We start from the raw sequence: 27,248 nt of genomic DNA on the forward strand, positions 1-27,248 counted from the left end.
TCAAAACCTCATAAATGAGGCACCTAATATTCAAAATGTCAAGGGCCTCTCAGTGCAACTGAAAGAAGGTGATCAGCGTCTCCCTCTTTTCGCTCCCTACTCTTGCTGTCTTCCTCTAAGATTTTTGCAGGCAAATGTTTATTTTTCAACTCTGAAGAGTATACAAGTCTACAAATATACCAAATAACTCAGCAAAGTTTTGAGTCTGAACTCCACCATCGTCCATTAGAGAGTCCACTCCAGGCACAGTGATTACCATGCCTCCGGGGACTTTCATTGCGGTCATTCCATCCCCATACATAAGCACCAAAACGACACTTGCTATCCAGCAATGTTCTTCTAAATGGTTTAGCTCACTATCTGTGCCATATAAAAATGCATACTGACACTTTACTGCCTTATAATGAGATCTAGGTGGACAAATGTAGAAGGGCTGTCCTGGTAAAGCAGCGGTGAACTAGAAGATTGTAATTTCATGTCAATAACAGCAGATTAGTGGAACTACGATTGAAGGTGAGTGGGTGGATTGTGTACCCTATTCACATCATTGAGGTCATGAGGGAGGATCACCCTAGCTCAAAACATATTACATGTTAATTCCTGTGCTAATGATCCACTTTAAACAGAAGTATAATACTAGAGAGGAATTCAGACTTATACTTGGAGTAATTTGAAAAATCTAAAATGGGATATATCATCGTACTTGCGCACTAGATCAACCTTTCTAATCCTCATTTAGCTGCACCAGCTTTACTATAGACCACAAAAGATACATTACATCTTTTTATTTGTTACTAAGTGCATCCATCCAAAGCAAACCAGGTAAAATATTGTTTAAAGCATACAGAGGTAATCTACAATCGCAGACAACTACTGTTGAATTCACAATGTGCTTACTTGTGCACTAAATGCTCTAAACAGGAAATGTATTGGCATTTTAGGGTCGAGACTCCGAGAGCATGAGCTAGCGCATGCAACTCGCATGCGAGACACTGTTGTATACATAGAAGGGCTTGGAGCCCGCCTGTTGCTTACCATTTGTTGTCTTGCGTGGCACTCTTCTTTACAGCCTTGTAATTTGTCAAGGCAGGCCTAACATCATTTCTGTTCCTCTCTGTGTGGCAGGGACCAAGCACTGATTGATTCAACTTAATCAGTGCCTGTCCGCTGCTCCCGACGTGATTGAGGTATTGTTTTGTTCTGTTTAACTTTTAGCTGCCTGCATACAGAAGACGTGTGATTGACAAAAACGTGCCCACCAGGATAAAGAATACTGCAAAGATTTATTTTCTGTAGTTAAATTTCTTTTATTTTCCTAAGTCTTCTTTACTCACTTTGCACTCATGCTTTCTTTTGTCTTAGCTTCTGGGTGCTGTACTAAAAAGATGAGGATTATTTCATGGGAAAGCAACATTGCTTATTTCTTATGAGAAATTTCTGAAATAATGCTTTAACAACATACTCATGCAGTATACCCAATAAACCCCACTCCAATCCACCCCACTTAAATTCACTCCACCTCACCCCACACCAAGATGCCCCTCTCAGTCCAATGCACCCCACACTAATCCAGTCCAACCCTCTCCTATCCAAAGCACTCACCCCAATCCAATTCACGACACTCCAATCCTCCTAACCAACCTTACTCAAATCTGCCCCATTACAAATCTCTCCATTCCAAAACAATCTGACCCACTCCAATCTTCCTCACTCCAGTTCTCCACACTCAAATAAAAAACAATTTGCCCCACTGCAAAGCAAAATTGCCCCACTCCAATTTACCCCACTCCAATCCAAAACAATCTGCCCTACTCCAATCCAAAACAATCTGCCCCACTCCAATCCAAAACAATCTGTCCCACTCCAGTGTAAAAAAAATCTTCTCCACTTTAATCTGCCCTACTCCAATCCGAAGCAGTCTGTCCCACACCAATCTGCCCCACCGCAAACCAAAACAATTTGCCCCAATTCAAAACAATCTGCCCCACTCCAATCCATACAAATCTGCCCCACTCCAATCTTCCCCACTCCAATCCGTTCCGCCCTAATTCACCCCAAACCACTCCAATCCAGTCCACCTCACCCCAATCAACCCACTCCACCCCAATTCATCCCACTCCAATCCAATCCACCCAACACTAATCAACCCCAATCCAATCTACCCTACTCCAATCCACCTCACTCCAATATACCTCACCCCAATCCAATATACCCCACTTCCTATCCAATCCACCCCACTCCTATCCAAAACAATCTGTCCCACTCCAATCCAAAACATTCTGCCTCACTCTAATCTGCCCTGCTCCAAACCAAATCAATCTGCACCACTCCAATCCAAAACAATCTGACCCACTGCAATCTGTTCCACTCTTAGCCAAAACAACCTGTTCCACTCCAGTCTGCCCACTCCAATCCAAAATAATGTGCCCCACTCTGATCAACCCAACTCCAATCCAAACCAATCTGCCCACTCCAATCCAAATAAATCTGCCCCAATCCAATTCACCCCACTCCAATCCACCCACTCATATCCAATCCACCTCACCCCTATCCAATCCACCTCACTCCAATCCGGTCCACCCCACTCCAATCCCATCCACCCCACCCCAATCCAGCCAAACCCATTCTACCCCACTCCAATCCACACCACCCCACCCCAGTTCAACGCACTCCATTCCACCACACTCCATTCAACTCCGCCTCACTCCATTCCAACCCACTCCACTCCAATTCACCCAACTCCAGTCCACCCCACTCCAATCCACCTCACCCCACCCCAATCCACCCCAACCCAATCCAATCCACCAAACCCATTTCAATCCACCCCACTCCAGTATAGTCCACCCCATCTAGTGCAACCCACTCCAATCTATCCCACTCCACTGCAGTCCAATCCACCCCATTCTACCCCAGTCCACCACACCCCAGTTCAGTCTATCCAACTCAATCCGGTCCATCCAGCCCACCACACTCCAATACACTCTACTCCAGTCCAAACCACCCCACTCCAATCCAGTGCATCACATTTCAATCCACACCACTGCAATCCAATCCACCCCCTTCAGTCCAGTCCAATCTACCCCTTCCACTCCAGTCTAATTCACCCCACACCTAACCACCCTACTCTAATCCAGTCCACTCAACTCCTATCCACCCACTCATATCCAATCCAACTCACCCCTATCCAATCCACCTCACCCCAATCCAGTCCATCCCACTCCAATCCAATCCAATCCAGCCAAACCCAATCTGCCCCACTCCAATCCACCCCACCCCACCCCAATTCAACCCACTACATTCCACCCGACTCCATTCCACCCGCCTCACTCCATTCCACTCCACTCCACTCCAATTCACCCAACTCCAATCCACCCCACCCCACTCCACTCCAATCCACCTCACCCCAATCCACCTTGACCTAATCCAATCCACCCACTTGATTTCAATCCAACCCACTCCAGTATAGTCCACCCCATCCAGTGCAACACACTCCAATCTAGCCCATTCCACTGCAGTCCAATCCACCCCATTCTACCCCAGTCCACCACATCCCAGTTCAGTCCATCCCACTCAATCTGATCAGCCCACCACACTTCAACCCACCCCACTCCTGTCTAATCCACCTCACTCTAATCCAGTGCACCACACTCCAATCCACCCCACTCCAATCCAATCCACCCCTTCAGTCCAGCCCAATCTACCCCCTCCACTCCACTCTAATTCAACCCACTCCTAACGATCCTACTCTAATCCAATCCAGCCCATTCCAATCCACTCCACCCAAAACGAATCTAATCCACACCACTCCAATCCACCACAATTAAATCCACGTCACCCCTTTTCAATCCACCCCCCTCCAATCCGATCCACCCCTTCCAGTTCACCTATACCAATCCACCGTACTCCAGTCAATTCAACCCCTATCCAATCTACTCCAATCCAATTCACCCCACTAACTCATTCACTCCAGCCTACTCCAACCTATTTTCACCCCACTCTACTCCCCCTACTCCACTCTGTACACTGTACTCCTATAAATCCAGTCTACGACACTATACTCCCCCACTCCATGCTAGGAGACTGCACAACACTACGTTTTAGCCATGTACATGTCAAAGTCAATAGCTCTTGTATAGGCGAGACCTATTGGCTTTGCCAATGCTTGTTTTAGTTGTAATTACTCGTTTGCAAATAATGAGATTTTGATACAGACAAGCTTTATCAAATACCAACGTCTTGGCAAGAGATATTGATTGCTTTTTGTGAAGGGACGCTTCCACACTCAGGACAGTGGGAATTCTATCTATAAAGGATGGATGAGAACGCAACATAACCAACATCTTTAGTTGCTACTTAAATATGAACTATTCAGATGTTGTCACATGATGTCCCAGGAGAGAGGATGTAGCCTTACGACTAAAGCGGTGGACTTTGAAGCTGGGGAACCAGGTTTGAGTCTTGGCAAGGACACTCAACATCCTGTGATTCTGGGCAACTTACTTAATCACCCGGTGCCTAACAAAAATGATTGGGTCCCTCTGTAACGCAACTAGTTCTCATGTAAAGTGCTCTGATACCTTCGAGTCGAGTTTGTGCTATATAACCATCTCCCCCAAATAAATAAAACCTAACATGAAATGATTCTCTGTCTCAATAGCAGAAAGCTTCATCATGCTGCATCACCTTTTCTGGTCCGCCTGTATCACAAGTTTCTGAAGAGGCCAATCTAGCACAATAGCTAAAGGGGAGGAGGCGTCTGTTCTCTCCACTAGGAAGGAGTCAGGATAATTCAGGCCAACTTTAATGAAATGCCTGTGAAATGTACATCATACTGCGTCATGCATAGTGCACCTAGATAGTGTACCTAATGCTACTGGTCAGTTGCAAAGTGTAGCAATCATGTTTTTGCCTGCCTCCTATTCCTCTTCGTAGATCATATCATGTTATGGTCAATATTACTGGATTAAAGTAATTATAGAAGCACAATCTCCAAACGCTTTCCCAAAGTGCCTGGATACCCTATAGAGTGATTACCTGCGCTTTATAAATCCTGATTGATTGGCTGATTGATTGAAAAATAAAGTCTTGACAGAGAACATTGCTCCCTTGTAAATAGTATTAAAATGGTTCAAAATATTGACCATTGTCACAATTTTATTTGTTTAGAAATGTAACATTTGCCATTACATTTTCGTACTTCCTGTCCAATGTTGTTCCTACTATGTGTCTGGCCTACCCAAGCTCAAACAGCAACCAGAATGTAAGTAAGTCCTCCTCCATAGTTGTAATTCTGGCTGTGCCCTGAAACTGTCCCACAATCCTATGCATGCCTTGGCCCCAAGAATTTGTGTTTGGAAAACAACCAGAGAGGTGAAACTAGTACACAGAAAATACAGGGATGACACAGGCTGATTGCATTCCAGTCCAATACACCAGAAGAGCTGCTCTCACCAAGCAGGCAGCCCACAAGTTGATCATCCACAGAGGCTGCACTTTTTTAACACTAAACCTTATAATAATATTTACCAAGTACACCTTCATTTTACACTACTGCCTATTACCAAATGTGATAGTATTCATATTATCAATTTTAGAAGGATGAAAACACTATTCCATCTTGTGACCAGTAGATCTCAAAAGATGTCAAGGATAAGTGTAAGCCACTGATTTATCTTGACTTATCTTACTGTTTAAGGAAAGGGAGTGGGCATGCCAGTGCTTAATTTGAGCATGTGGTTTTAGGTGCTGGGCACTGGCACTTAATTGTCAACATTGGCACTTATGACAGTTCACCACATGGTGGTGCTGTATGTATAGTTTAAACGTGAGCACAACTACAGTTGTTTATTAATCAATACATATTAAAAATGACTAATACCTGCAGACAAAGCCATTCTTACAGCTTTGGTGGACTGGAATAGTTTGAATTATCATAGAAGGATTATGGTGGTTAGTAGTTGTGTTGGTTCTGTAATTGGCAGGGGCAACAGGTGTTGGAAGTTGCAGCTGGCCTTCTGACAAGGGCCAAGCACTTATTATGATACAATTTAAACATTGGTAACAGAACAGATAAATCATACTAGAAGGACATCACCAGTCCAGATTCTTAAGGCAAGTTCATGCCTTTTTATCAATGTATTGATCCTATACACGTCTTGCTTAAATGCAACTGAAGGTATACACGTTTGATGGCCAGGATTTTCATGGCCCAAATGAGATAACGCAATGGATGGGACCCAGTGCAAGCAAATATTGTCACAAATGAGAAGCAATGTCTACTTCTTCGAAAAAGGATGTATTTCTTCAACAAGTAGAAGTCTCTTTGTTTTAGCACCACAAAGAGTCTCTCCGTCACAAGAGAGAGCATTACAAAACAATGAGGTGAATATCTTCTGTCTCTATTTTTCTCTAACTTCTTTTAGATAGTGGAGTTTTGGTCCCCAGCTTTCTATTCTCATGTCCCCTTTCATGCTATCTGACAGATTATCCATTCCTTCCTCTCTCTACAGCCATTGCCCTCAAACACTTATAGTTCTTTGCTAAAGAGTGTAAGTTTCAGCCTTGTAATGTAGGTCCACCCACGCTGAACTGCAGGAGAGTGCTTCTGTCATTTTCTGTAATTCACTCTGAAATAGAAAATAATACACCAAGGAAACTATGCTGTTCAAAAACTCTATTTGTGAGATGAAGTACCCTCAGCTGTTGATTATGATCATATTGCAGGTCACCAAGGAGTGCTGTGATCATATAAGAGCACAAGTCTGAATTACTTTATAAGTACAGAGTACAGAGACCTCGAGGTGGCTTGCAATATCTTTTAATTTACAGTAGAGAAGTTTACTTATTCCGTAAAATATATGGGGTTATGATATGTAAACACTTTACATCAGTGTTCTACCATATACATTTGATTGCCTTCTCTGTACCTCTTTCTTTCCCAAATACTACAAATAACACTTCCTTGGATCCCTGCCCATCCTTTATAAATACATTTTCTTCAATGCTTCATACCTTCATCTGCATATCACCCACTCTTCAACCTCTGCCCATTTTGTTAAACATATGTCACACTGGTGCTCGGTTATTCTCGTAAACATCCTCCCAATAGATATGTAACATTATGAGAAAAAAAAATGTACTTTTTCCTGAGAACTATGTACTCTGTCACTTGCACAGACAAAGGCTTCAATGCATGCTACTGCATACTCTAAAAGCATAGTTAACATATTGGGCCAGATGTAGGTAATTTTATTTTACCACTTCTTAAATACCGAATCATACCGAATCGGTATTTAAGAGGTGGTAAAATAGAGGGGGGGAGATGTAGGTATTTCAGATTTGGTAAATACCGAATCGTTATGATTCGGTATTTACCTAAATCCGTAAATACCGATTCAGTATTGCCCATTGATTCCTATGGGCCCTGAAGCCCATAGGAATCAATGGGCAATACCGAATCTGTAATTACAGATTCGGTAAATACCGATTTTAGCAAGGGTGCAGGGGGTGTCACTTTGACACCCTCTAGCACCCCAAAAATAGGCATGTGCGCCATGTGGCACACAGACATGCCCTATGGGCATGTCTGTGTGCCACATGGCACAGGTGTGCATGCACACATGTGCATGCACACCTGGATTCGGTATTTTACCACCCAATTGGATTGGGTGGTAAAATACCGATTCTTAAAGCCCTGTGGCACTCTGACATGTGCCAGCTACATCTGCATTTACAGAATCGGTATTTTACCAAGTCTGTATTTACCGATTCGGTAATTTTACCGAATCGGTAAATACAGAATCGGTAAAACACCGATTCTGTAAATGCATGCCCTACATCTCAAAATCCAATTACCGGTCGGTAACGGCCGAATTCGGCCGTTACCGACCGGTAATTGGCCACCTACATCTGGCCCATTATGCTTTACTAACCCTGTTAAACCTGGCTTCCTTGGCATGGTTTCCCCTCTCTTTTTGCCTCTACATTTTTGATTGTATGCTGGTTTGTGCACTCAGGCACTTTACCACTGATGATCAGTGCTAAAGTGCAAGTGCTCCCTGTGTAAATTGTGATTATAATTGGTTATTCATAAATGGCACATTTGATTTACTGGTAAGTCCCTAGTAAAGTGCACTGTGTGTGCCCAAGGTCTGTACATCAAATGCTACTAGTGGGCCTTTGGCACCGATTGTGCCACCCACATAAGTAGCCCTTTAAACCTGTCTCAGGCCTGCCATTGCAGTGTCTGTGAGTGCAGTTTTAAACTGCATTGTTGACCTGGTAAGTGCAACCCACTTGCAAGGCACAGCCCTTCCTTTTTATTACATGTAAGGCACCCCTACGGTAGGCCCAAGGTACCCTCACATGTTGTAGGGTATATGAAAGGTAGGACATGTACTGATGTTTGTTACATGCCCTGATAGTGAAAATCTGACAAGTTAGTTTTTCACTATTTCCAGGACTAGCTCTCCCATAGGATATCATTGGAGCTGCCTTGTAACATTTTAAAAGTGTAACATTTAATTGGGAAGAGCTAGAGATTCGGAGTTTGGGCTCTCTGAGCTCAGGATTTAAAAACACATCTGTTAGGAAAGGTGGTTATTAAATTCTCTGTTTGAAAATGCCACTTTCAGAAAGTTTGCATTTTCTTGCTTTACCATCCTGTACATTTTAATTTCATTATAAATTCACAGAGTGTGACCCTCGCTCTGTGCGAGGGTCAGGCATAACCAGGTACTTTCTAAGGGACATGTGCTGGCAGCTGCCGTTGCAGGATTTATAGGGCTTACGTAAACTCAGCCCTGGCCTCCGGCAGCGTAAAACACTCAAAGGCATTTCCCTCTGATGACGCAGTGCAGCCTCTCTGAATGAAAACATCCTGGGCGCTTTAAGCAAAAGCCCTGGGTTTTCAAGGCTGTTTGTCAATCAGCTAGGCTGTGTACTGCTGCAGCCCACCTACTTCCTAACTCGTCATAGGGTAGGGTGGGAACAAGCCTCCACGACCCCACCTGACCCTACCCAGGGAGGAGCTGAGAGGTTTTCGGTGTACACGAGGTTTGCTGTCGTAGTCTGCACTGCGTGACAAAAGGAACTAGATTCCATGAGTGAAACAGCAGTATGAAGTAGAAACGGAGGCTCCGGGACAAGCACAGTGAGAAAATTCACCTAACCGCTCCTCAGTGCCAAGACAAGGCAGCAGATGTGATTGGATTGAAGGACGAGGACGACTGCAGCAAATATCCCTGGTGGCAAGTGAAGTCATTCAGAATTACGGAGGGAGGGGACCTAGAAGAACGGTAAATTAAAAGAATGCACTTGCAGGGTAAAATAAAGAAAACACCAGTTTTAATTACGTTTGAATTTATGAACTAATTTAAGCTCTTTAGTACCCTTTCTGGTCAGGTCACAGGCTGTGCAAGTCGCACTTGTCCAAATTGCTAATGCATTTATATCTATTATTCAGGGATACAGAAGCAGCTTACTAATATTAGTGCAAATAATTACTGTGAAAATGAAATGGAATCTGTCACTTCCTCACATTTCTCCTATGTGAGGTCCTGGGACCTGTTTTGATCTCAAAGAAACGTGCTGTATGGATGTTGCATAAAACATAAACACAACATTTCTCTGCAAACTGTCTGCAGCAACCTCCCATTCCATACATCACCCACATAAAAATGATATTAAATAAAAACAATATTTAAAACAATGCCAAAATTATTGAAGGTAATCAGAGTATTTGCAGAACGGAGTTGCCTCTATCAGGAGCCCCTAAAAGCATGGGGCCCTGGGCCAGGGCCCACTTTGCCCATGTCTTAAAATGTCTCTGCCTAGAGGGAGCAGGTTTTTAATGGGCAACATAATTCAGGTGCTTGAAAACTTTAAATGTACCTCCACCAGGCCCTTACTTCTTATCATCCACTTGGGCGTGTATACATATGTTAAGTACAGTGGCGGTTTCTCTTTGAGGACGACGGGGCTCCCCCTCAGTTACATTTATCAAGAGATTTCATTTTGAAATTCCCAAAGATTAACACGTGTTATTCTTTGGGAATTTCGAAATTAAATCTCCACAGTCTCTGCGAGTCTGCCTCACCAATACCGCTGCAGCTCCGCTGTCTCGTCAAGTGACTGATTGCTTTGCTCCCCGGTGGCCGGGCCCAAAGCAGCCTGCTATGTGTTTGTCGGGCCAACAACCTCACAGCCCTGAAGGCTGTGATGTTATCAGCTCGGCAAAGACCTAGCTGCAAGGCCCAGTCTCCACCCCCTGATGGCGTGGAGGTTAAGTTAGCCCCGGGCATTTTAAATACAAGCCTGGGATCGCCAACTCTCCACGTCAATCAGAGAGTGGAGGAGAGCTTGTCACTGTGTCATCCCAACCCTTCCCATCTCGTCACAGGGTGTGGTGGGACCCACCCTGTGATGAGTTGGGAAAGGATGTGGCAGGTGGGCAGCCAAGGAGTCGAGTCTGCGCAGACTCGATCACAGACTGCTTCCCTCTCGCTTGAGTCTGCAGTGGCTGTTGGAGTGACTGCCATTTTACTGCGTCACTCGAGACGGACGGACTGCATTAGAGCAGAGTGCAATGAGGAGGCAGTCTATCCTGAAGAATCACTAGCAGCAACCAGTCCATGTGATTGTTTGCTGCTGCCACACTGCTGGCTGCCAGGTTGCTTTCTGGAGTAGGGCAGTGCGAAGGACTGGACCAGTTGTGAACTCAGGCAGTTTACTAGGTAGGGCCCAGGCGGGCAGTTTTTAACCATTAACTTATAGGCCTGTTCGCTATGGCTACAGCTTCAGCAGTAACTGTCTGTAAGTCTGTTATTCTCTGTGACAGGGTTGGATTGGGAAGGGGGCATGGGGAGATGGGCCGATGGTTCAGGGGCACCTTTGGACCATTTTTTTTAGCTTATGCAAACTTTTCCAAGAGACCTACTGTCTACGCCAGGCCACTGTAATGAGGCGCCAGCATCACAGGCTCCTCTCCTCATTGTCACGTAGGTGTGTCATATCCTCTAAATTTACCCACAGCACTGCTCACGATTTGGTCAGTTGTATAATTTGAAATTCCCTTCCAATAAGAAGAAGGTGTTGCCTTAGTTATGTGGTTCAATGGCAACAATCAATGACTGACAGCTAGAGGGGTAGTCGCATGTTTGCCTACGGTGAAAGAGATTCTATAGCGCGACATCAGCAGAGTTTTCTAGGTGCTGGAGTCTCATGACAAACACTACCTTGGAGTGAAGTCTACATGTTAAAATAGATACATTTTTGATAATTTGCAGAGCTGAAAAAAATTTGGTTCCACTCACAGGTGAAAAGAGGCCATTCCTCACTGAGAGCAGCAGAATGAATAAAGGGAGTGACTGGGAGAGAGACTGAGGGAAGGAGACGAGGAGGAAAGAGGCAAATGGGGAGTAGAGGCACTGACGTGAAAAAGAGGAGTAGAAGGAAGACAGCAAGCCACAAAATGAGGTAGAAGAAAAGCAGAAGCAGTAAGGAAAAGACTGGAAGTGGAGGAACTAGGGTGTACCACATTATTGCAGTCGGGCTATCGACCTGTGTATATAGTGTGACCATCATTGTCTTTGAAATACTGCTACAACTGAATTGATAATACTTGTAAATCACGTGTTATCATGATGTATGTGTAGGTACATATTTCAGCCATGATAATGTGACCTACTTTGGTACTAGCAATTGCTAGGGCAAGAGTAAGACAAAGAAGAAGGCGTGAGGTACAGGAAAAGCAGGTGCGAAGAACCCACAGAGAAAGGAATAAGGAAGGATTTGCCAATGCCTTTGGACGATGCTTTCCAGCATCAGCAACATTTGTTGCTGTGCAGCATGGCCAAAATGGGAAAAAGGAAAAAGGTACAATTAGGTGGCTGCCAGTGCCTGCGCCATTATGTAGTTATGCGCATGTGTGATGATGCACCCTCATACATGGGTCATCTTGCAGGAACATGCTTGTGTCACCACACCTGTGCACCTACAAGGTAAAGTGGCCACCATTGTTTTTATTTACTGTGCTCAACTGGATCAGTAAATGAAAACAATTCAAACAAAATAGTTTTTTTTAAGCAGAGAGGCCAGCAGAAATGTGCTGCGTGGCTCTCCAAAACAAAAAAATATATATTCGAAAAAAATAAGACTGTGTGGGATAGGAGGTAAAGGAGCAATGGAGCAGAGGGCCAGGTTTTAAAGTAAAAATAATAGCTGGTGGTGGAGGAGGGGAAAGGCAGCACCTGAGGCAATGGGTAAAATAGAGGCATGGTGAGAAGCACACATGGGTGAAAACACAGCACTGGGCAAGGGTAGAAGTATACAAGGTGGAGCATTACACTGAGATTTGGTAGTGGAGGATGGCACATGGGCAAAAGAGAGCATCATGGACTGCTGTGCAGGGGCAAGAGAAGCATATGAAGGACACAGCTAGAAAACACATACACTTGAGGTGCTTAACCAAAAGGAAAAAAGAAGTTCCCTAAATGACACAGGCAGACAATCAGGAGGATAAAAAAGAGGCTGTGCTCTAGGAGATGGACAAACATAAGAACAATTACTTATTGACAGCGTATAATCAATCGATTGGTTGCAAGCCAAAAATAAAGAGGAAATATTCAACATATTGTAATAGTAGTGAAGAATTAAGCTGGGCACTGTGAATAATTGTGGAGGCAACTGTGAAGAGGCAAAGGTCCGGGATGTGGAGGAAGGCAAAAGTAAATAAGCGTAAGTTTATTGCTAGGTACATGATACTGGTTCTGTCTGCTTGCAAATACGTTGGGCCCCTGCACTGTTGACTCCTGAAAGGTGGGCACTGGTGCAATTTGTATTGGAAATAGGTTATCCTTGACCTCTCTCCCATTTGCTCCTGAAAATGTTTACTTTGGCCATTATGCTACATGCTAGAAACTCCTCAAATGTTAGTTAGCCTCAGAGTTCTCCCAGTAGGGTCCCTGAAATGTCTTTCCTGCAGGTTGGGCATCTGTGCACTCAGCTAGTTAATGCTAAGGCACTTAAATGATTTGTTAGTAAAACGTTAGGCCATAGGACAGTCCACTCTTAAATATTTGGGACTTGGTGTCGATTATTCATAACGTTTTGCTTCAAAGATATTCACTCTGTAAAGATAGATTTTATTCTGTGGAGTTTTCTGGTTGGACAGTTCCCATAGTTTTTTCTAATGCATTTCTACCACTGGATATAAGTAATTATAGCCTGCAGTCTAGGAGAGAGCATTGCCAGTTCTAGCGATTTAAGATCAGTTTGGACATGTGTGTATCTGCAGCTTTTTGAAATCCCTGACTGACATGAATGTGTGAAGACTTGCCACAGCCAAAGTTAGGGCCTTGTAATGGCATGGATAGATGTCGGGGTGGGAGTGTTTATGCAACATTATTCAAATGAACTGTGGTTTATTGCAATATAGAATGGCTCATTCATGAGGCCTTGGAACAGACAATAGTATGAGGGGAGGAAGTGGCCTGTTTCTGCTTAGTACAGTGGCTTTCGAAAGTGTTGAAAATGAACCATTTGCCTACTAATTTTTCTAAATTTTCTTGGGGGGAGAACCCCCTCGAACCCTCATTAGGTTGTTCGGGCTCGCTTGCTCGCCGCGGTGTGGTCCACCACTAATTTTATGGCCCACCACTTTTAAATGTCACCAGCTGCCACTGTGTTTGGCATTCACTCTAGGCAGTCACACAAAGGGAGCTAAGGTGTACCCTGCATATCCTGATGGCCCATCACCAGGATGATGGGCCTTCCTGAGCTAGAGTGGTGGGAGGAGTTGTCACTGACACCTGAATACAGAAGCACCTGTGCACCAAGTTTTCCACTGCATCACCCGCAGACCAGAACTGTCTTTGGATTTTGACACATTGCCCCCCCTTGTAGTCCGGAACCAGCTTAACACTTCCCCTGCATGTAGCAGATCTGAGGCATCACTTCCCCAGGGACTCAGGAACTGACACATCACTGTGTTTTCAGACGCTTCCCTCCTCTGCTGATGCTTTTCCGTGTGGATTTTGACACATCCAAGGTACTTTGTGTAAAACCATAGCATCCATAGAGTTTTATGGATAGAATTGCTTAAACCTTTTAAAAGTAATATTTCAACTTATGCATGTTGGATTTTTGTTGTTTGGGAATTGTTATGTTTAGATAAAGAGTGGTTATTTTTCTAAACTAGTGTGGTGTTCATTGGCAGTGTCTTCAATGTGTTACTTTGTATGCTTGGTACAAATGCTTTCCACATTGCCTCTGGGATAGGCCTGACTGCTCGTGCCAAGCTACCAAGGGGGTGAGCAGGGGTTGTCTTGGATGTTTAACTCCCTTACCATGACTAGAAGGAAGGGTCCCTACTTGGACAGGGTGCAAGCCATTACCAACTGGAGAAACCCATTTCTAACAAACCCCCTTTAAAACAATATATAAATTCATTTGTATTTCTATCAGTTATTTAATTATATAGATCTTACTACCCATGATGGGATGTTGAAAATCTTCACGCCAGTTAGCACGCTGCTTCCATACCCAAGGTTAGTGTTTTCTTCAGTGATTATTGTTGGTTCTTGGGATTAGGCTTGTGCTCTTATGACAACCTTTCCATACACTTACTCTAGTTTCTATGTGATAGATTAAATTAATAGGAGTTTTAAATGTGATTGTTAGTGGAAGGTGTCATGTGAACTGATGCAAATGGTAGGCAGTATAAATAGATGAGGAACAGGAGATTGGGTATGTTAGGTTCCAGGGGTATGAGTTTTAAAGGCGAGGTTGTGATTTTGTAAATGAGGTGTGGGTAATTTGCAGACATATAATAACAGGGATATAGGTAGACATGCATGTGCCTTAGAGTAGACTGTACTATGAGAGAGGAGACATAGGAAGTAAGGAGAGGTTCACTTGAAAGAAAAAGAAAGGTATCAATTGGAAGTTTTAAGTACATGTAAATTTTCATAGGAATACAAAGGAGGCCTGTCTAAAGAAACAACTTTATTTTTATTTGAGATAGTGCTATTGTAGGTACTTAAATAAGCACTACAGTCAGGTGAACATATATATAGGGAAATATTGTGCTCAAAGCGAGCAATAACCTGTTCATTATAGCAACATGAGAGTATACCTGGTATATAATGAAAACATGAAAAAGGAGATTCTGCAAATGCTGGAGTAGATGTCTTCTTATGTGCTTAAAGTTTGCTTAGAGTATTAACAATAAAAAACGAAGTGGGGTCCATTTTGGACCCTCCTGGTTTTGGCATAGTACAAGATGAGAGGGAGGGTAGCTTCCCAGCCAGTAGAAAAGTATTCCCGTTATTCCCGTGCCTGAAGTGTGGTGATGCAGACTGTGAAATAAGGAGGGTGTACCTTTAGCCAGGGCCGGACTGGGATTGCATACCGGCCCTGGCAATTGAGTCAGACCGGCTGTGTGCTAAGGAGGGGGGGGGGGGGGGTGGCGCAGGGTGCACCTGGAAATAGAAAACACAGAAACTGCTTTTGTCATAGGGGACCGAAATTGCAGCTATGCTGCAAAACAGGCCCCCTATAACAAAAACGGCCCCTTCCCTGCCAGCCCACCTGGCACACGCCCGGTGCCCACAGCGGCCAATCCGGCACTGCCTTTAGCAAGTCCATGAACCTTGTAAGTTTTTCTTGAGCACCTCCACTTAGAAGTTGACAGTGGAGAAGGTTTGGACTGGTGTTTCGGTTGTTCATGGGGAGGACGTTTCTAGGCCAGGCCTGCCCTTAGTCTGCCCCTAATGTTGACTCCGTTTTTTTCCACACAGAACCACAAGTATTTGTATTGTGGACATCGCAAATGTTTTCTTTAGCAAATCATATAAAATCATTTTTGCATGTGTAATTTGAACAAGTCATCTTTACATGAAATCCTCTGGCTCTAATAGCTGTTCAAACGACTTAAAGGGAGCCATTTTAAAATGAGTTTTATTTGCGTGGATTTCTCTTTACGAATAAATGGTACTCCTGGGGAATTCCTTAATAGGGAGGCTTATATAAAGATTTATGGAACTACCACACTGGAAATCAATTCACTTGTGGGGGCTAATGACAAGTGTGAAGTAAAGATCTGCAGCATCTAAAAATCCTAACATTCACGTAAAGACAACTTTTAATAGATCCGTCTTGAAGAGTGTTACTAGAATCTGAAACTCACTACTAATAAAATATCTCTAAGAAATTGTGCACATTGATATCCATAGATCTCTAAACAAATGGTCATCAATGACAGCCACAATGGAATGTATTAATAAGATATATTTCCTGTCACTGACAAAGGCTAAAGAAACCTAGCTGAAATAATTTTACTAGCATCATTATTATCAGTCTGGAAAACCTGAATTATGTAGAACCATTAGTTCAAAGTTGCTAACTCTCTTGTGTTACTTTATGCAGCTATCTGCATCTTTAGTGCTCACATATGCATTTATACAGTCAAAGATAATGGAGTTAATCTGTGGACCTCAGAATCTCGGTGTGTATATTAAAAGCTACAGTGTGTTCCATTGGGTATCGCAATTGCTTAGCGTCATGAAGACGTAATTTATTTTCACAGTTCAATCTTTGAACTGGGTATTTCTGTAACATACCGAAAGTACAAAGGACGATAGTAAACATGCCATTTTTACAATGAGACTAGGCAATGAATGCAAAACAACACACCACACTCTTCTTAATCAGTTTTGCATATTCCAAATCATGTTTCTGTGAATTATAGGTATAGTTACCTTGATGTATGACTATCACAAGTAAAAAAAAATATAAGCCATAACTTTAGTGAAGAAAAGGTGACATAAAGTGCAACAGTGTTTAGTACACAATACAACAGATACACAAAATACAAATAACTGTCCTTTCCCTCAAATGGTTCAAAATTCAGCCCCTAGCTACATTAACTCAATTTCAGGATGGTTTGACCTAGGCGATATCGTTGACATTTCGTCCCTCGTTGTATGTGCTAATGAGTGTACATCATGGCGGGTCTTCTTCAAGACTGGTGAAGGCCAAGCAATGATAAGCTCATGAACCTCCTCCATACAAGGATAGAATCGAAACTGAGACGTCAACCAAGAAAAAAGGTCTTGTTAAGTCACCCGATTAATGATTCAATGGAGAACAACTGTAATACTCCACCATAACATCTGAAGCTGGGCAAAGTCCCAGTCCACTTGAAATGTCACTAAATTCGAGTATGGTGGGTGTAAGGCATCTTAGGTCCTCCACCATAGAAACTTTGTTTCAGTAGTCAGGCAAAATCCTAGCCTGCTATACATGCGATAAAATCACCAGAGTCTAATTCCAAAAGATCTCCTTGCAATGAATGCGAAAGCTCGGTGGCGTGACTTCATTTAGCGATGATGAAACAACTCCTTCAATGTGTTGACTAAAACTGCAACAACATGATTAAAGGTTCTGTGATCAAACATCCTTTGAAGGGCACCGACATCAAACTAAGACTGAACGCAACATGTGACACTGAGAATGTGATATACATCATCAAATGTCCCTGTGGATTGGTATATACTGGTAAGACCTCTCGAAAATTGAAACTGAGAGTGAATGAACATAAGAGCAACATAAGAACAGTGAACTTAAAATCTAACCTTGCTTTGCACTTCAAAGACAGTAGACACAACATCAGTCAACTGAGATTCGCTGCTGTGGAAGTGGTCAGTAAACGGGATGGCAGAGACAATAATGATTTTTTATTACAGCGCGAAAATCACTGGATAAAATTTCTTCAATCCATGAAACCGTCCGGTCTCAATGACCGTATGGAATTTACATGTTACCTGTAGAGCACCTTGTGGACGATGACATTTTCTGATATATTAATTTCATCAATTCAAACTAACCATTTTTATGCTTTCATATTTTTTTATGTCTTTATGCTTCTACGTTGCAGGCACTTTGATATAATCACCCCTTTATGTCTTATGATTGCTTTTTCACTATACTGACACACCGAATGTTTAGCACACCACATGGTTTTTCAACCTTCGTGGGCTGTCACACTTATCTTTCAACACCTTTACAAGATGGCCGCCACTTGCACAGTCCGCTTTGCATGTCTCTGGTTCCATTTGATATACTTCCGCTTTTACGCAAAACTTTGTTTGCATTTACCGGCGAAGGGCACACGAGTGGGACGCGGGTTCTTACTCTACTTTTCTCGTAAGTTAACAAACTCCCCTTATTTGCATGCTTAGATAAACCACGGGTATTATTTTCGTTAACACCGAACACAGGTTTTGAATGTGGTTGAGTTCTCGGTGAGTAGTTAGAGCGTTTTTTTATAATGACACGGGGCTCGGCAGAGTCGTTTGATAAATCGCAAATCACCAAGGCATTCACGTATCAATGGGAATACAAACCTTTGATAACCGCACACTGTGACTTTTCTTGACACGCTATTACTGTAACGTTTTAGTACTGTTTAATTAATTCATTCATTTTTGTACCTGTAATTATTTATATATTTTGATTGGACCTCGGGGAACAATACTTAGATTGAATTATTGTTTTTCAGGATTCCCCTGACGAAGGACCGTTGGTCCGAAATGCATCGGGAAATGGTGATATTATGCATATATGATAATGGATTTGACAGATAAAACATTGAAATGAAATCGTACAATGAACGGCATTTAAATCATGTGAATTAAACATGAATAACATTTGATGCAACTTTGGTTTAAATCATAATTTCTGATATTGCACTCAGTACAGAGACGAATAACGTCTCATATAGGTTGTGCTCAAGGAGCTGGCACTTACCCTAAGTGCCACTGACCATACATTGACTAAAACTGCCTCATAGGTTTATCTCTCTATCAGAGTAATCAAGTGAATTATCGGAAGATGCAGTCCACTGAACGTTAGTGCAGGCACAAGTGAGATCTGTCCAGCAAACAGTATCCTCTTATACAGATGTGGGAAAACACCTCGGTTCAGTCTCTTAACGCTTGTGTGAATAATGTCTCTGATGTTTGCAAACCTGGTATTACAATGTCATTGGCATCAGTTTACTAATGAAATAACTTTTTCTTGCACCCCTAACCACTACATTATTTTAGTCTACACGTTCTTATATGTACATTCATGATTCTCTGTGATAGAGCCATATTTTTATTGTTCTATATATGTATCTTGAATAAGGTGTCACCCTCAAAAATCTCAATTGGTTATGCTGTCTATTTTGTCTTTAAATTTATAATGTAATACACAAAGGTGCTAAACTGAAACACAACATTTTTCTCTAATTTTGCATTAAATGTAAACTTTATACATTAAAACGTGCCCATACCCGACATAACTAACAGAAAATATCAGATTATTCCTCAAACTATTTTTGCCCTTATCAGCACAGAGCTTTACTCCCTTGGGACACTCAACAAAATCTCACTGATAAGTAATTGGTTAAAAGATGTAAAACCTGATTTTAAAGGACTTTCAGTTAAATAGTTTATGTTGTAAGTGATACATCAGTACAAAGCGAACCAAAAATTGCCTTTCATGATCCCTGCTTTTTGTTTGTTGTCTTAACCTCAAATTTTATTATTTCAATGGATGTTCGATTTTTACTCTTTACACTACTTTGTCAAGAGACTGGATTATGCTCAATGTGTTGTGAGTCCCATTAGATGCTTAAAATTAATGCCATTGTACTGAATACCCATTTGTATTCTTCTCTCACCATAAGAAGCAAATAAATAAGAAAATGTAGATTTCTGGTACTAGTGGTACCTTGATCAAGTCTGCTTAGAATACAGCCACAGAAAAAGTAAAGGAAACAGACGAAACAGTAGATATGAAGAAACAAATGAACGGTGACTACTTCTCACCATCACAAGGACTGTTTTTCTAGTTCAGGACTTTCACTTGACAAACTAAGGCATTCTGCCTGTTGCAGACCTGATTTGTTTCAATTGAACTAATTACATGAATACATTTTTTAAATGTTATCAGCTTCACCATAGTTAAATATATCACAAACAGTCGAACCCTTCTGTAGCGACATTTGTTTGCTCAAATCTTCAATTCATACTTCCCTTTTAAGGTTGTGTTAGTTCTTAATTTCAGAAATTGGTGCATTCTTGTTTGGCAGTCAGCTGTCCTAGCTTAGTAAAATTCAGTCATGAGGTTTTCAATAGGCAGACAGGGGTCATTTTGTGGAGGCGCTAACTATTCTAGGGTATAACTTCAGAGAGGAGTTTGGGGAGAGGCACCCCCCCCAGATAACTTAATTCTTGGATTGGTAGAGGCACTGACATAAAATCCTTTTTAGTATTTACTAAACCACACAAATATCGATTTTCGTGGTTCTGTACGAAAAAGACCACTGTGCTGCCTTGCGTTTTTCAGGTCTCACTTATGCAGTGTGCATGCACTGCATAGGAGACCTTTAGCAGTCATTCTGCTCTTTTTCGAAGCACATACTCATGCTTGTGGTGGCATACACCTTGCAGGAGCCTCTCTCTCCCACTGCAGCCTGCACGCCTTTTTAAAAAAAACTTTCAGCGCGAGGTGGGCGCGTTCTTTTTGAAGCTTCATTTATTTTAAACATTATCTCCAATCTGGTTCATGCTAGCTCTCATCATCACTACTTTTGAATTATTTAAAAGTCATTCAAAATAGGACTTCACCTGAGATGACCATTTTGTCCTTATATGAATGTCATCGCAAAAATCAAATGTATTGCAACTTTGAAATGTGACCTCAAAAATGATAAAGGTTCAATACTTAGCTAGTGATATCGGAGGTGTGCTCCTTTAAAATGCAAAAGCTGCCCATAGTAACTTAAATTTGATGTTGAACATTGGTATTTATGGTTTAATGCCTGTAGAGAATTGTAAATACTTAAATAGAATATTTTCAATAATGGGATCTGGTCCTCTTGCCTCGTAAAGTTCTAATGTGAGTCTTTTTATATCTTCCCCAAAGTGTGTCTGAGCATTATAAGATTAACTCTTTCTTCAGTTTACTAGAACCGGAGGTGATGCAAAATATTGATGAAATGTTGACGATTTATTACAGACACGAAATCAGACACTCCGATCTTGTTAGAGAATCGATAGTAAGAAAATGTCTACTTTACCGCGGAATACATTAAACTGTATGTTTTAGTTTTTCACACTCTTAATTTAGATAACAAGTATGTGTGCTAAGAACAAGTTAGGGGCATTGAAATGTGCTTAAAACTTCTAAACACAGAAATGAAAACTTTTGCATTTCCTAGGCTTACTTTGAAATTAGTGACCAATTGAAGAATACTAACACAATTGTAACGCTGTGCAAGTGACTTAAAGACTTATTAATTGACTGTGCTTTACTCGAGCTTCTGTCCAATCTCCCAAAATTCCTTTTTCAAAATGCTCTACATTCGATTTCCACGTTTGTTGCTTTTGTGCTTTGGATAAACTAGAAAATGTGTAAAATGCATCATGAAAATACGTTAGGTTAAGGGAAATCGCATTGTAAAGTCAACATGTGTTATTATGTTTGAAGCCGTTTAATCTCACAAAGGTCCAGTTGGAAAGATGTTACATTTGACACTGCATTTGAAAAACACCAGATAACCTGGTTTAACTGGAATTGTTACTAGTAGAACAAGCATTGGTATAGCCAATAGGTATCGCTTTGGGACCTTATAAGTGTTTAGTTATCCAGCACAATATCCTTGGTGTAACAACATCAACTGGTGCATGCCTAAACACTTATAAGGTCCCAAAGGCGAGACCCATCGGCTAGGCCAATGCTTGTGTTTATCAAGGATGATTCTATGGGAGGTATATGGGCATTCCAATGCATCCACCCATGAATTTTGACGCAAGTCCATATTTAGAAAGAGTTATAGACATGGGTTTACACCAAAATGGTACACCTGCCTAAGGTTAAATTAACAAGGAGAAATATATTTATTTCTCCTTGCTATTTCCTCTTTGCATGTGTCTCTGCAGCACACATACAAATAGGAAATGGATAGTTTTTGTGCAAGAAGGTTCCCCTTCTTGTACAATTTATTTTGGGGAACATAGCGCAGACACCCTTGCACTATGGTGCAAGGGTGCCTGCATTGGTGCTATGCAGCCCAAAGTGTGTCAGTCCATGGAGAGAGCAGAACTGAGCCATTTCTTTGAACATATGAAACAGTTCTGCACTCTTCAGGTAACACACAGCAGTACCTTTGCCTTCTGCACTTCGTTGCGTCACTTCTTTGTAAATTACCAGTTTATAAAAAAAAAGTAGCAAGTCTGTACCCATAGAAGTGTTCCTTAAATAGATGCAAATGTACACTTTTTAGAATGCAACAATAGGCATGGTAAGTTACTTTACTTTACTCAGCTCACCAAATTTAGAAATGTCTGTCAGCCCGTCATGGAGACTGCTATCAATGTTGGAAAAGTTTAGTGGACGACTCCATCACACGTGATGGCTGGCCATCAAACATTGCCCAATTTTTTTTTTCCAAAGAGAGAATATCTTGTTGAAAAATAAAATTAACAAAATAATAATATTGGCCTCTATGCCAGTTTACTCCCAAAGTGTGAGGTCATTTTTATTTTTTTATTGTCCCTCACCACCAGGATATACCTCTATTAGCGTAAAACTTGTGGTCTGCTCAACTCAAAATTGATCGGACCTTGAGTTTGGTGTCCAGGGTACTCTGTCACCATTGAAACAGAGTACTTGTCTGCCAAACTCTAAATCAGCCCCAGAGGACCACCTAATGCAAATGAGCACTGACTTTGCTCTTAATGGGAACAGTCCATCCTGAACTTTGTTCACCTCACATATTCACACTGTGGCCCACTGCTTTATTAGATGGGAAACAGAGGATTTGTTTATAACACTCAAAGCAAAGTCTTTGATTGCGAGAGCACAAAACTGTAAGAGAAATGAAGAAAAAAACATCTAAATGTTCCCTAAGTAACTGATTAGTTGTACTAGTTGGTATTCCTGACTTGCCTTTTTGATCACCCGGCATTGCCCCTGCTAAATCTTGTCTTAGCCCTCATAAAGGCAGTGGCTGGATCAAAAAGTAAAGGCAGCTGCGAGAGCCCTGGCCATTGTCTGCAGTTTCCATCCAATGGTATCCTAAGCCCTCATAAAAAACCAAGATGCTGCTGAAGTGTAGCAGTGATTCAAGGTGGTCGAACCTGTGATGTCAATGGGGTCAAAGTGAGTGTGATGCTACTATCTGTATTTTGGTGAATAGACATCCATGGGTATAGGTGACACCAGAAAGACAGCAGGGTCCATCTTGTTAAATTTCAGTATGGCACACGAGGCAGATACATTCACAAGTACACACCTGTGCTGTCTTCATACACCACTGTCACAATCTTCCAGCCGTAATGTAGAACCAGGTCCAAAACTGCTCTGCTGATGGCGGCGTAGTCTGGGTGGAGGTTGATGTAAAAGGTATCTTTGTTGTCCACTGATGGATGTTTCCAATGAGTCTGTATGTGAGGAACTTCCAGTGCATTACAAATAGATTGCACAGCGCTGACGGAGGAACTATGCGAAGGGCCAAACAGTGCCGCCACACCAAGAGCAAGCTGGTCACACGCTGAAATACAGAGAACAAGAGAGAGAGAACGTGAGTAAGAAAGAGATAATAAATGAAATGGGAGAGAAAACCAGAGAGAAACAAAGAAAGAGAACCAGGGAAATACATAGACAGGAATTAGGATGAGAGTGGTAGGAAAAGAAAGTGAAGGACAGAATTGAGAAAATTAGAGAAATAATGAATGAGAATGAGCAAAATAGAGAGAGGATGGGCAACGAGAGTAGGAGGGAGAAAGGAGAAATGGAAAAATGAGATAAGTAAAGAAAGAGCGCAAGACAAAGTTAAATACATTTTAAATGTGAGCGATAGACACCGAAATTAGCAATCAAGTGGCAGGTTACAGATTCATAAAGGTTTTACATATTCACCCTGAAAATTATTTTATTCTATGCACAAATTACAGAGACAGCTTTTCCAAATATACCAGACAGAGAGTTACATGATTATGAGCTGAAACCATTTCTGGGGACCTTTTTAGATTTTGTAGTTATTTACAACCTTTGAACATATTTTATACAATATACAATGACAGCTCACATGATACTATATTTGCAACACACTGGGCCCTGTCTCCCTGGCTACCCTGATCTTTCCTTACCCTCCGCCATTCTCTCACGATGTGAATAGTTTTTAGAGGACCACTTATGACCCAGTTTAGATGCAAACACTATTCACCTTGACAGCTACTACTAACTTCTTTCTAGGGTTTTTACGGAATGTGCAATCTCCCACAAATAAGTTAGTATTAGTGCTGGAGTGCAGATAGGGCATGTAAATGACCAGCACGGCCTTTGGTAAGAAGGTTCTAGTTTCTTAATGGAAAACAATGGGGGCCCCATGACATGTTGGTGGCCACTGTGCCACAGGGACTACAGCAGCTTGTATGATGCCCCTGGAAGGCAGATGCATTCTGTCCAAACTGTTTCCTGGATGCATTAGCTTGCCCTGAGTGCAATGAGCATAGTGAAGTACTCGCAAGCACCAGATCTGCCAACTCACATGGTGCTATAGTGTGACACATGTTTTCAGCTCCCTTCACACGGTCACAAGGTGAGAAGCCGATATTACACGGTGGCAGGAATAACAAGCTGAAAACCCCTGTAAATAGTGAATCTTCAGCTTATTCTCAGAGGCTTAAAGTGGTGACGTCCATTAAAGGGTGTGAAAACACCCCAGGACATCGGCACCAGCCTCAGCAAGCTTTTTTCTTCTTTTTGGAGGAAGGGGCTTGAAGTCGGGTGGGGGTAAAAGTGCCTCCTTGGTACTTTTTACTATAGTCACTGGAAAAATAGCCTACACCTTAAATTATTACAGAAAGCATAATCTATTTCTGCTAAAAGACAAACACTTTGCTTCTGTTTTCCCTTGGTATTTCAAGTATACCTTTTAACTTGTGTGATTAATTTATAAATATCATACATTGATAACAGAGAATAGAAAACATCAATATTTCAAAACCGTATCTCAAAACATTTAATTTACCATTTTGAAACAGTCTACAAATAATAAATTGTGCTCAACAAGTTTTTTTTACAACATTTCACAAAATAAGCAAACAACAATTGTGAATAATTATTGTCAACAAACAAAGTTGCAATCTTTTTGTATCAAGTTTCACTATTCTGTCTTTCCTTGATATCCATCTAATTTGGCCAAGTGATCAATAAAGTTTAAACAAGGAGAAAAAATTCCTTTAAATCCCTTGATCATGAAGTGAGAATCAACCATAATATCTCAGCCTATTTTGCAAATGTGCCGACACGTTTAGAGTACTGGTGTTTCCTCCCCGGGACTCTCATCGGGGATGTCTCATTCTTATCTGAATGACGTGGCCGCACCCTCTCAAACTGCAGCTTCTTACTTATTAAGTATATTTCTCGAAATGAAGACTTCCCAGTTTTCTTCTGGGGTGCTGGATAATATTCTCAGGTCTTTTGCAAGTGTTTAAAAAGCCATTTGTGCCCCTGTTTGAAATATGCTTAATCTAGCTGGATTAGCTCTTCATTAAACTTTCAATAGCCGCTTCGTGTCTCTTTTCAGGTCACTCCTGAAAAGCCGTTTTTTTCAATCTTTGCGTTTACTTCTTAAGGCTCATAGTTATCTGAAATTAGTCGCTTCGTGTCTCTTCCTGGAAGACTGAACATTGTGAGATAGATCGCTAAAGACTGGCCATTAGATAACTATGGGCTAGATGTAGGTAATTGACATTTACCGATTCGAAAATACCGAATTTTACCGATTCGGTATTTTTGAATCGGTAAATGCTATGTAGATAATTTTTCTGCAAAAAATACCGAATTGTTAAGATTCGGTATTTACCGAATCGGTAATTACCGATTCGGTATTTGCCATTCATTCCTATGGGCCTGGAGGCCTATAGAAATGAATGTCAATTACCGAATCGGTAATTACCGATTCGGTAAAATTGGGAAAAAGTCATGGGTGGCAGGGTGTCACTTTGACACCCTGTTGCACCCCTGATTAGTGCTTGTGTGCACATTTGGCACACATAAATGCCCTAAGGGCATGTATGTCTGTCACATGGCACAGGTGTAAATGCACAGATTTGCATTTACATAGGAATTCGTTATTTACCACCAACTAGTAGTTGGTGGTAAATAACGAATCCTTAAAGCCCAGAAGCACTCTTTGAAGTGCTTCCTACATTTCATTTACCGATTCGGTGAATACAGAATCGGTAAATGATGATTCAGTAAATACAGAATCGGTAAATACCGATTCGTTATTTACCGAATCGGTAAATGTGCCTCCTACATAGGAAAAGTCTATTACCGGTCGGTAACGGCCGATTTCGGCCGTTAACCACAGGTAATAGCCTTCCTACAGCTAGCCCTGAGAGTCTTAAGAAGTAATTGAGAAGACCGACTAAGCGGAATTTCAGGAGTGATCGGGAAAGAAAGAAAAAAGACATGAAGCGACTAATTTCAGATAACTATGAGCCTTAAGAAGTAAACGCGAAGATTGAAAAAAACGGCTTTTCAGGAGTGACCAGAAAAGAGACACGAAGCGGCTATTGAAAGTTTAACGAAGAGCTAATAAGACCGGATTAGGCATATTTCAAACAGGGGCACAAATGGCTTTTTAAACACTTGCAAAAGACCTGAGAATATTATCCAGCACCCCAGAAGAAAACTGGGAAGTCTTAATTTCGAGAAATATACTAAATAAGTAAGAAGCTACAATTTGAGAGAGTGCGGCCACGTCATTCAGATGTGAATGAGACAGCCCTGATGAGAGTCCTGGGGAGGAAACACCAGTACTCGAAACGCGTCGGCACATTTGCAAAATAGGCTGAGATATTATGGTTGATTCTTACTTCATAATCAAGGGATTTAAAGGATATTTTTCTCCTTGTTTAAACTTTATTGATCACTTGGCAAACTAGATGGATATCAAGGAAAGACAGAATAGTGAAACTTGATACAAAAAGATTGCAACTTTGTTTGTTGACAATAATTATTCACAATTGTTGTTTGTTTGTTTTGTGAAATTTTGTAAACAAAATTTTGTTGAGCACAATTAATTATTTGTAGACTGTTTCAAAATTGTAAATGAAATGTTTTGAGATACGTTTTTGAAATATTGATGATTTCTATTCTCTTTGTATCAATGTATGATATTTATA

At 41.5% G+C, this 27,248-nt stretch overlaps 1 protein-coding gene across 4 annotated transcripts in view; it reads right to left on the reverse strand.

Annotated features, from left to right (window-relative positions):
- Nucleotides 1–27,248, reverse strand: part of GRIK1 (glutamate ionotropic receptor kainate type subunit 1) — a 970,975-nt gene that overhangs the window by 540,048 nt on the left and 403,679 nt on the right. For all 4 annotated transcript variants that reach the window (XM_078658394.1, XM_078658392.1, XM_078658395.1 and 1 more), the window contains exon 3: nucleotides 23,345–23,602. In XM_078658394.1, the coding sequence (XP_078514520.1) occupies nucleotides 23,345–23,602 (258 nt within the window). The remainder of the gene's footprint in view (nucleotides 1–23,344; nucleotides 23,603–27,248) is intronic.

The sequence above is a fragment of the Lissotriton helveticus genome, chromosome 8 (genome assembly GCF_964261635.1).
Source record: "Lissotriton helveticus chromosome 8, aLisHel1.1, whole genome shotgun sequence".
NCBI classification, from domain to species: Eukaryota; Metazoa; Chordata; class Amphibia; order Caudata; family Salamandridae; genus Lissotriton; species Lissotriton helveticus.